At 42.7% G+C, this 11,741-nt stretch overlaps 1 protein-coding gene across 1 annotated transcript; it reads right to left on the bottom strand.

Moving 5' to 3' along the window:
* Positions 1-8,903: 8,903 nt before the first annotated feature.
* On the bottom strand, positions 8,904-10,644 carry LOC309682259 (vitelline membrane outer layer protein 1-like; the record flags this gene model as incomplete). The annotated part of the gene is given in 4 exon segments (XM_082496321.1): positions 8,904-9,006; positions 9,711-9,799; positions 10,474-10,524; positions 10,528-10,644. Coding segments are annotated over 4 exon segments (360 nt in total).
* Between the last annotated feature and the right edge of the window lie 1,097 nt (positions 10,645-11,741).

Here is an 11,741-nt window from a genome sequence, read left to right as displayed (position 1 = left end):
ATTTGCCTGAGCAAGGAAGGTTGCTACATGCTTCTTGCTACAGACAGCATCAAGCTCAACATTTCTTGGCCTTATGTATTTGTAGACCATCTCTGCATTTGAAGCCTTCCTCATGATAGATTAGTTACTGAATATGCAGGGATTTAATAAAAAACATACAGAAGTATAAGGAAAGCAGGAAGGCTTCTTGACAAATGGCTCAGGATCTCAAAGCTCAGTCAAATGGCCTTGCTAAATCAGCTTCAAAATGCAGAAATTCTTGTTAATGCATCCAGCAACAGTAATGCAACAAATCTTACCCTCAACATTAATTCAAATCTGTTTAGCTGAGCTCACTATTGTTTTTGTGCTCTAATGGTGAGAAAAAAGAAAGGTGCAAAATCTTTACAGTTACCCATCCAGAATCAGTCTTCTGTGCACTTTATTAGCAATGCCAGGAAAAATTATATAGGAACTTTTTTTAACTTTGTAGTGACATAACACAGTAGACAGAAAAACTAACTGGGGAGGTAAAGAGGTGGGAGACAGTATATAAAGGACCATTCCCAATACCTTGGTATCACAGGGGAGCACAAAGACAGTGAAGACCCCGAACGTTCTTGGTTTTCTTTCTGTTTCTTTCAGCTGGTATGAAATCAGTACACCTCAGCACGGAAAGAACAGAACACGCAGACCACAAACAGTCAAAAATTTGTTTTATAATATCCATGTCTGTAACACTAAAAAAAAAAGACCCGCCCCAAAAAATGGCTGGGAAAACTCAATCAAGAAGGAACTAAGAGTCTGGGCCCAGTGATCAAGTTTATTGCCTGGCTCTTTTTTTAGTTGATCACATGAGAATGACCACAAGCTACTAAAAGATTAGTACAGATCAGCCCCATCTCTCTGATAGAAGCACAGTGTCATGAAATATCTTCAGTCAATTAAAGGCGAACGAGGTTCTAAACAGCTAAGAGAACAGAGGTGAAAGTACACAAGAGGACACGAGACTGACTGACAGGGGAAATCTTTCTAACTGGTAAATCCCTGTTACGTAGTGGGAGGCTCAACAGTAAAGGAGAAAATTTAAAACTAGACATGAAGAACACTAGAAAATGCACATCATAGACCCGGGAAAGAGATCATCAGCTTAATTATTGTTTCTGTTCTCATGCATTTTGCACTCACCAATATCCTTTGGGAAGAAAGATCTATTGCTTACACAGTTCTGTAAGTTTTCATTAGAGGTTGCAGGGAAGTAGAATTCCAGAAAATGTCTGAATGCTGCAGACATCAATTCTGCAATGTGGATTTTAAACCTATTTTGTACCACGTGGGAAACTTGACTGGGTGACAACTGTGGCATTCTTTTTGTCAGCATAAAAAATGATTTGACTATTCACCGCACATTTTCCAGGTCTGTGAAAGCCTTTGGGATTACGCTGGAGGAAAGATTTAGTTATGTTTCTATGGAAACCATAACACTTATATAAAAGCCTGTTTAACAAGCAAGACTGTGACACTGTATCTCATTCAAGGTGAGCCACCTCTGAGATAACTCATTGATAAACTTCCAGCTGGGTTTTAAAGCCTGGGAGGACACCAGTGGATTTCTTACACCTCTAATAGGAGTGAGACTCAGCAGGTACCGCTGGATAACTACTTAGCACCGCAGCATAGGTGTTATAATCTCACATGGAAAGTTGCAGTCATTTGGCTAGACTTTAAAGGAAATTTTTCATCAGGTAGATCATACAGTAATGATGTCCTAAGTTGATGCCTCTCTTGCTTATCTCCTATTTTATACATGTGTAACTTCACTGACTCCTGTGTGACCCAGAGGAGAAATACAGTTACGTTTTTTCATAAAACACCGAAGTATTCCCAGATGTTTGTTTGCAAACACCTAGAGATAGAAGTGATATTTTCTTCACTGAGTTACTACTTTTCCTGAGGTGAACGTCTCTTTTGAAATTAAGAAGGGCTTTGTCCTGTTGACACTGCTCTTCCCAGCAAGCATACAGAATTTGCTGTTGCAATGAAGCACAAACACCGTAGCTGGCAGGAGTCAGAATTTATTTTTGTCTTTTCTCCTCAGAAAAGACGTTCAATTCAACTTTAAAAATATATTTCCTGTTTTCCCATTGACAGCAATCCCAGTCATGTTGTGGATGCTATAGCAATGCACTAGAAACTGGTCTTACTTGATAATCACAATATTGGCAAAAGCTGGGAAGGAAAGTTGCTTTTTAAATTACTTCTGGTTATCTCACCATGAAAACTTCACTGACATGAAAAAGATTGCTGGAGGAAGGAGCAAGTATTGAAAGGCATTCCAGACCCAACATCAGATCGGGGGGTTAATTTTTTAATCTATTCCCACTACTTGACAAGGTGTAATAAGTTAAAATATTTTTGATAGCATGGAGAGACATCGCCCTTTAGGGTATGAGTGGCCCTTTCTGGATTTCAACAAGGCTAGTCACTTACATTTTGGCAATGCCCTTCTAAACGATTTACAAAACAGCTGCAGAATGCTCTCCATGAGAAAGAGATCAGCAGAAACGCAAAAGGGTATCTCAGACCTGTTCAAGGCCTGATCCTGAAACAACTCATGCAGTAACCAAACTTCTCCTACTGTCCTGTTCCCTCTGAAAAACATTATTTTCCACAGACTGAGTTAATAAGCTTATGCAAGTGTTCTTGCAGCACCTTCACTTGTTTTCTCTGCTACGCAGCCCCTGAATGGGCCATAGATGTCTGTTGTGATGGTTTATGTTCATGAAGAAATGCACAAAACTACCACTACTACATCGCTGCTGTTGAACTGGTTTTGAGTGCTCAAAAAGAAATCGTTGCTGCTCTTTGCTGGAGAGGCCCAGTTGTTAGTGCAGTCAAATGTCACCAAACTAGCTGAATTGTTGCAGCAGCCACCAAACCTCAGCAAGCTATACAGAGTCAGTCTGTGTTGTAAGGTGCTATGAGGTCTACCTCATGATTGAGGTCTACCAAGTTTTGCTCCAGTAGGATATGGAAAGCACGGGAAACATGCATTAAAAGAGAAAGTCTCTAAGAAAGGTTATGTATTACCTGCTCAAGAGAAATATGGTTTTGATACATCTGGTGTTGCCACCTTGCTGTTGTGTTTCTGAACTGCCAGACAGCAATTTCCGTGGGACGTCTCAGCTCATTCAGTCTCCCTAGCTTTCGCTTAGCCGAGGAGGTACCTTCTACCCTCTCATCCTGCCAGGACAACAGTTTCTAACATCACTAGCTATAGCCTGGACTGCCTTGGGTGGGCTCCATTTCCACAGAGAGAGAGACGCAGCAGGCAGGTACGAGCCATGCAACAACTTCTCAGACAAAAAGTTAGGATTCGAGCACAACACCATAGATATATAGTCCTGTGGGACAAGGACATACCCACAAGCTCGGTGTTGCAAGGGAGAATGGAAGCCAGAATTCAGTCCTTCATGAATCACCTCTCCAAGACCCTACCATTTTTCTCTTCAGGATCCATAGGCTAATATTTGCTGCTGCTTTCATTCTGTAGCAACTTTTCCAAATAATTATACTCAGAAAATTCTAAAAGATTTTTTCAGTTGTTTCCTCACTGGTAATCATGGTAGTTAATTAGGGTTAACTTTAAGGGCTAACAAAGGTAACTATGACAGATTGAGCATGAGCTGCATGGTGCACATCTCCATCGTGTATAGCATTAACAATTGTATGAAGCTAAAGCATCTTCAGCTGTTTTCTTTGCATCTCACAAAACCTAATAACTTAAGCTCTAGAATACCTGTGGTGGGTGGGTGGAATATTTGTTTTTCTCATGCAGTGGGAACAATGCCATAAATGCTAAGATTTCTAAGGCCAACTTTCTAAAAGCAGTCTCACAGCTTGGTTCACTGGAGTACCAATACCAGAAGGTTTGTTCTGGACCTAATTCAGTCTTATTCAATAGAACTGGCTTTTAAAAATCACTTCTCGAAAGCTCCAGACCTGCTGCTTCTGCCAGTCTTCCTGGAACCTGTGCCACGTGTGCATGCACGGGTAGAAAACTCCTCTTCACTTTCCCCAAGCCTATTCAGACTCCAGCCCCAAAATTGCCACATTATCAGTAGATGCAGGGATAATTCATGCTTGTCCTTGGTCTTGCCACTAGTCCCATTGTCATCTCACAGGAACTGGCTGGCAACACCTTGGCAACATGTTCCTGACTCCTAGATGTGCCAGGGACACGGTGACTTTTTGAAGTCATGTAACTGTAGCTACTCAGTTTCCAGGTACACACAGTTTCAGCCACATCAGTTCCAGCACACTTTGGTGATGCTTTTATAGCTTTGTTTCAGTTGAATTTTATTCCTCCACCTTGAGTGCAGTACACGGCTAAGAACTGCACAGCTCAAGCTTCTAAGTTGCAGTCCCACCCTACCTTTTTCTATATATGACCCATGCTATGCAAGCAGACCATCAGAGGAGGTCTGGCTGGAAGTATTCCATCAGTATTCAGATGACAAAAAACATCCCCATTTGATTTTGAAGTTGCTGACAAATACATGAGAAAGTACATGAAGAGGAAGTGATACTCTGTTTTCCAAACATTTCTTGGAACAGCTCTTGTTTGGAGTGTCTATTCAAACACTAATATGAAGCTATGTTACACCTGACACAACAGGGAAGTATAAAAGGTCAGTTTTGCTGATGATGTGAATAATTCTTCCCCCAGTGCAACCTCAAAAATTAACTGAATCATTCATTTGCAGAGAAGAAGCAGATGTTCAGAGCCTTCCAACTTGGCCTACCCTCTGGAGAAGAAATGTGTGATATGAAGTTCAAGTGTTTCAATTATCTACATATACACATACATACACATAAGAAAACAGGCACCGCTTCTTGAACAAATCACTCAAAAGAAAAGTAATTCCTTCTTTAATGTACTTCAGCTCAGCAATAATGGCCATTCGAACAATTTACTCTCTTAGAAACCAGCTCTGCCTGGAAAACAGTGAAACTACCAGACTCCTTTGCCCACACATAACTGGCTGCACGCACAACTTAGATTCACACAGCATACCTTTCCAAGACACAAAACTTACTCACATGTTAAAAAAAAAAAGCACTTGGAATGTCATGTAGCTGCATTTGCTGGTGACATTGATGATACAATATTGTAGTATAAAATACTTGATGATTTTTGTTTGTCCTACTTGTTCTGATGGAAGGAGACCAGTAGTTGGCCCTCTAAGACTTCTGTGAAGTGCATGGAGCTGCCTTTGCGTGAGCAAAGGGATTCCCCAGGCTTTGGAAGATGATGCAGATAATGTCACCATGATTCCTGTTCAATTCCATTGAGTGAAGCCTGTTTAGTTTGGATCAGTGCAGCTATTTTTATTCTTATGCCCTCAAATATGACCTCACTAATTATACCAGATGGTCAGTTTGCAAGCTGAAATGAACCCTACCTCATAAGAAAATGGAAGTCAAGCAACTAGATGCAAATTAAGACATAACCATGTGTGGGGTTTGAAAACACAGTCATTCTGGAAGCTAATTTTCTATGTAGTCACAGTTAATCCCAGTTAACTGTGATAGCATCTGAATTTAGTTTTAATTTAGTTTAGTTCAGCTTGTTAGAAAAAGGTTGCTACTTCAGGGTTGGGTTTTTTTGCTACTAAGTATCAGAGCTGAGGAATTTGAATGTTTCTAGAGAGCTGAATATATGAAAAATAAGTATTTTTCAGAAACTCCCAAATGGAAATGGAAGGTACAAACCGCTTCCTTGAAGCTAATAATCCCTTGTGTTTCAAGTGCTGACTCCGCTGGTTTTGCAAAATAAACATTTCTTTAAAAAAAAGCGTTGCACGCTTAAAATGTCTGCAGTCAAGAGGAGGACAGAAAGCAGTCAAAGAATCACCTAAAATATACCATATTATTAAAAAACAGCTTCAAAGGTTAAGAAATAAATCAGATCCTGAGATTAAATAAATCAGAGCTATGCAAATTTGCAGCAGAAGATCTGGCTGGAAAGTTTCATATTATTTTTTTTTAAATAAAATCATTCAGACCCAGGCATCTTTCTAAGATTTCTTCTTGCACTACTGAAGCTTTGGTAAGTGCTTCACTTGAAGTAACTTTGAATGATGTTGTTGGAGATGCATCGGTTTATTCCAGCTGTGCCTCAGGAAGCAGAATCATAGAATCATAGAATGGTAGAATGACAGAATCATAGAAGACAGCAAGCAATATCCTGTTCAGTACAGATGGAGCCAAGAGAAATGTTTTATTCTCCGCCTGGTTGCAGTAGACACAATCAATCCTGAGTTCTGTATGGCTGGCTTCTCTGCTCATACCCACCACTTGGAAAATTCCTGTGTTGTCAAAAATAGGGACTGGGAAGCAAAATGACACAAGCATCACGAGAAATTGCTATGTGCTCCAAAGGCCAGAACTGGAGAACATTACCAAACACCAAACATCCAACGACTGCTGTTTGCTTTGCTAATAAAATTCATAGTCATCACTTCCTTGACTCAGAAACTTTTTATTGCAGCAAGCATTAAAGTACTGCCACCAGACACAGTACACAGAGTGAGGCAGACCAGTGATCTACTCAAAAGCAAACCCCTGATTTTTTATTTAAACCCTTTTAACCAAAGTATATATCATGTTTATTCTATTCTTTTGCCTGCTGTATTCCATTTATCTTTTAAAAAAGTACAGTTATTATTCAAGTATTTTTTGAGGTAAGTGACAGGAAGAAAATTTCCCATGGATGAAGAGCCAGAGTGGTGATGGCTGCTGGGTATGTACTAGGCAGTGGCTGCGAACTGGCAGAAGGAAACTCCGTCCATCAGCCCTGTTTTGCTCAACATGGCTGTGGTCCTGGACGCGACACCTCCACAGCCCAACCAGTCACCTAGAGAATGACAACACCATGCCCATACCTTGTTTCAAGTACACGAAGACGCATAATGCATTGCTTTGAGGGAATAGCAACAGCTACACTTCTTAAAAGGTGCTCAGAGAGGCAATAAGTCTTCTCAAACTCTTGCCAGAGAGGCCCATGGCTCAGACATTAGGGCACAATAATAATGTCCAGGCATGATTTTTCCCCAGATTGAGAGTACGTTCTTTACATCTGGCACATCAGGACAAGGTAATAAATTCAAGCTTATCCAGTATATTGGAGCATAAAAAATGGATGAATGACATAGAGCTTATTTTTAGTTTGGATTCTGCCCATTCTGCTTAGAGCATGAAGCCCAGAGGCAACAAAAAAAAAAAAAAAAAAACAAGTCCCATGAAAATGAGTTTTGCATTAACAGCTGGGTGAGCCAGTGGAGCACACTACAAAGCAGCACCAAGGGAGGTTTGGGGAGCTCACCCAGCTGGCACCACAGCCACACTTAGGTGAATGTTCAGTGTAAGCACACTTTCTAACCATGTTCCCTAAGGCAGGAGCTCAGGTATGAGCTAACAGATTTCTTGTAAAGCACACGTACAAGTTTTGAGGCAATTAAAGTTAGGAGCAGGCAATGATACCAAACTTTTGATACTTCTCATGAGCCCACCCAAATTTCCATTTCACCTCATTTAACTCTCATTGGTCATTTTTTCTTTGGTCAGACACATCAAGTAGACTCAAAGTAATACCCATTCTTCCCTGTCTGTCATGTCAACAGGCCAAATATTATTTCAAACAAAGGAAAAAGTGGGCAGAGCAAACCTGAAAGAAACTCAATAGTTAGAGAAAATAAAAATAAAAATTGAGAAATCTGTTCCTCAACTCTGAGCAATTGTCAGATGTTGGCCATTTTCACAGAGATATACCAGCAGTTACATAATGTGATGATTCTTGTGAACATAATGTGCTTCAGTAACTATAAGAAGCTATGCTAACATGGTGGTAGCTGTAGAAGACATCATCATCTAAGGCATTGGCTGGTATGGCAAGATGCAAGCAATCAAAACATCACAGGCATGGCCCAGTATAAAGCTAGAGCTGAGCTTTACTGATGTTTTAGCAAGCAATGTGCGATCGCAGCCCAGAAGGCCAACCATATCCTGGGCTGCACCAAGTGTGGCCAGCAGGTCAAAGGAGGTGTTTCTAACCCTCTACTCCACTCTCGTGAGACCCCACCTGGAGTACTGCATTCAGCTCTGGAGTCCCCAACATAAGAAAGACATGGACCTGCTGGAGAGTGTCCAGAGGAGAGCCATGAGGATGATCCCAGGGCTGGAGCACCTCTCCTATGAGGAGAGGCTGAAAGAGTTGGGGCTGTTCAGCCTGAAGAGAAGGCTCCAGGGAGATCTTATTGTGGCCTTCCAATACCTAAAGGGGGCCTACAGGAGAGCTGGGGAAGGACGTTTTACTCGGGCATGTAGCGATAGGACGAGGGGAAATGGCTTTAAACTGGAAGAGGGCAGGTTCAGATTGAACATTAGGAAGAAGTTTTTCACTTTGAGGGTAGTAAGGCACTGGAAGAGGTTGCCTAGAGAGGTTGTTGAGGCCCCATCCTTGGAGGTGTTCAAGGCCAGGCTGGACGTGGCCTTGGGCAATCTGGTCTAGTGGGAGATGTCCTTGCCTATGGCTGGGAAGTTGGAACTCAATGATCTTCAAGGTCCTTTCCAACCTAAACTGTTCTATGATTCTATGATTCTATGTTTCATTTGCTGTAGGATATGTGATGTGTAGGCAGTGATGAAGATGGAGCGAGTGCTCATTTACAGCAGAACTTCACATTGTTTAGTGCTGTGTCATTCTGAAGCCCCTGTGGGGGCTCTACCTTGGTCTGGAAACTGCATATGTTGCAGCTTTTGCTCCATGGGCCAAATCTACCCCATGATAGTCCACCACCTACTAGCACAGCACCTACAGCACTGAACTGGATGTTGTGGGCTGTGGTGTCATCACCTTCTCCTTAGGACTTCTCTGTTCTCAGTGAGAAGGAGATCAGGTAGCCTCCAGGGCAAATTTGGAAGCTGGTCCAGGTACCCCACAAAGCAAAAAAAAAAAAAAAAAAACTGACAGAGGAATATCTGGGCTTGGTCAAACTGCTGTAAAGTGCTCCTTCTCCTTACCATGCTGCTCTCAAGCTTAACATTTCCTTGCTCACAGCAGTGACCAATACGATGTCCTGCTGCAGTCTGCACCCCTTACTTTCCAAGGGTGTGCTTTTCTCTTTACTGGTATCTCATCAGAAAAACACCAGGAAGTCTGAGATTGGATAATTATGATACTGGTGGAAACTTCAAGGACAGCCTGGGCATATGCTTTATGCTGAAACCTTGACCCGTCTGACAAGTACACACCAGGCAGCAGGGAGAGCAGACACTCTGCCATCCAGAGGTGCAGTGCTGTTCACTTCAGCAGAGCCTGGGCTTCACCCAAACGGTTTCTAAATGTGTGGTGAAAACCCCTTTCCTCACATCTGCCCCATGTATTGCATATTTCCAAGAGGGACTCCAGCCCTGCAATGATACTTGTGTTGTTCACAGTGCTCTGCAGAAACTTCAAGAACAAACAGAAGGTGATAATGTGAAGTAACTGTGTTTAATTACCGTAAAAATGAATGAACAAAAAACCCAACCACCTGTTTTAATTTACTTTATACCCCAGGACTATGCAGACAAAACAAGTCAGAGAAGTGACCCCTGCAAATGGTGACACCTATGGATATTTTGGGAGCTGGTGCATGACAAACAAGGGAAAAACCAGTGTTACTTACTCCCCCACCAAGGACTTGATGACTGAGTCATCTTGACAACTCAGGCATATGCTGTTCAGAGCTGTGTCATCTCTTCCAAACTGGGAGAGCTCCACCCATGGTAGAAGATACACAGGGACAGACATGAACGCAAGGGGGAGAAGACTCAGAAGTCCTTTAAGTGCCAGTCATATAAAGTCCCAGTTCCTTTCTGTAATGAGAAAGAGAAAATTGCTTGGGAAGCACAAGGGAAAAGAAGTCTGTCACACTAGGAAACCATAATGTACCTACCTAACCCTTGTAACATGTTCTTCTTTGTGTTTTCTAACTATTTCTGACCCAACATGTAAGGCAGAGACTCTGAGTCCCGGGAGAGATGCTGGAGAAAGCTGCCTCTCTCCCTGACTCCAGCACCAGATTTTGGCACTTACATGGCTTCTCCCAGTAAAATCAGCCACATGGAGACCATGCATCTGCCAGCACACCAGTTTGAGAGAAAAACAATTCTGGCAGTAGCCCTGGGTTTGATGTATCTGATCGACACCTCTTGTCCTTAAAAAAAAAAAACAAAAAACATATTTTTCTTTACTGGTGTAACTATAGTGGCAACAATTTCTAGACTAAATTTTCCAAAAGACTCATAGTTTTATGTACAGAGTACCATACTCAGGAAGAGGAAAAATGCTGCAAAAAGTCCCTAGACTCTGGAAGACCCTCCTGGGAGGTGAGACCTGTATACCAGGGCACAGGGACAGGAGACAGTGGGAAATAGGGAGAATTTTACCTTCAACGCAAATCCATTGGCATAGCCATAGCAGCAAAATTCCTGATTCCCTCACTTGCCCCAGTGGCCTCCATTGGGCACAGTGAGGACAGAGGTGTATTCACATGCCCCTGTGTCTGGGGTGCAGAGCAGGAGGAGCAGGATGAGGGTAGCTGGCAGGAGGAGCTTCATCTCTTGCACTCTGCATCTGCTGAAGGAGAGCTGGTGTGCAAACATGGGACTTTATACCCTGCCAAGGCAGTTTGCCTTTCCCCACCAGTCCATCGACTAAGACCATAGGAACAAGTTTCCACCCGGACAGTGACACAGCATTTGCTGACCCCACTCAAAGTGCCCATGAGGAGCTCCCTGGGAGCACCGAGAGTTCAACAGCCATCATGCAGCAGATGCTGTGGCTGCAGGAGTATCCACCATCACTGAAGGGCTATAGTGAGACGTACACGCTCCTTGCAGTTCTTATGGTGCCTGCGGGCAACTTGGCAGAGGCTTAATATCGATTCCTGCTGCTGGCTAGGCATATCCTTGGCCATGGGGATGTTTGCCTTTTAAGGGAAACTGTCATAACCATTTTAGTTACAGCTGGATGTCTGGCAAGACAGGTCAAACTATACGAAGAAACACGGGGGACCTGGTCTGGAACAAAGTATATTCAAGCCTTGTGTCTCCCAGTACCCTGTGTTGAACAGGATTCCCGGTAAGCTTGGCATATTTACAAGCTATTTATAGTTTCAATGTCATTTTTTTCCACTGTGATTTTTATTTCAATAAAAAACACTGTGCTTTGCGACAAGCTTAACTCAAGTCAGACATGCCGGGATGCTCACAGTGACTCTCAGAGAGAGAGCAAAATAAATTCCATGATCTGGATGACAGGGCAGTTTTGCTGCCAGCAGGCTTGCTGGAGACAGAAAACTGGGAGGAGTGGCTGATATGCCGTGAAGTTCATGACTTTCATCAAGGAGCAACGCAAAATCATGCACATGGGGAAGAACAATGCCATGTACCAGTGCATGCTGGTGACCACCCTACTGGGAAGCACCTTGGAAGAAAAAGACCTGGGGGTCCTGGTGGACACCAGGTTGAACATCAGCCAGTAATGTGCCCTTGCAGCAAAGATGGCAAATGGTATCCTGGGCTGCATCAGGCAAAGCATTGCCAGCTGGTCAACAGAGGTGATCTTTCTCCTTTAATCAGCACTGGTGAGGCCACACCTGGAGACCTGTGACCAATGCTGGGCTCCTCAGTACAAGAGAGACGTGGACATACTG

This window comes from Vanellus vanellus (assembly GCF_965231255.1).
Source record: "Vanellus vanellus genome assembly, chromosome: 1".
Taxonomy (NCBI): domain Eukaryota; kingdom Metazoa; phylum Chordata; class Aves; order Charadriiformes; family Charadriidae; genus Vanellus; species Vanellus vanellus.
Note: the sequence above shows the minus strand (reverse complement) of the source record. Positions and strands in the feature narration are given on the sequence as shown.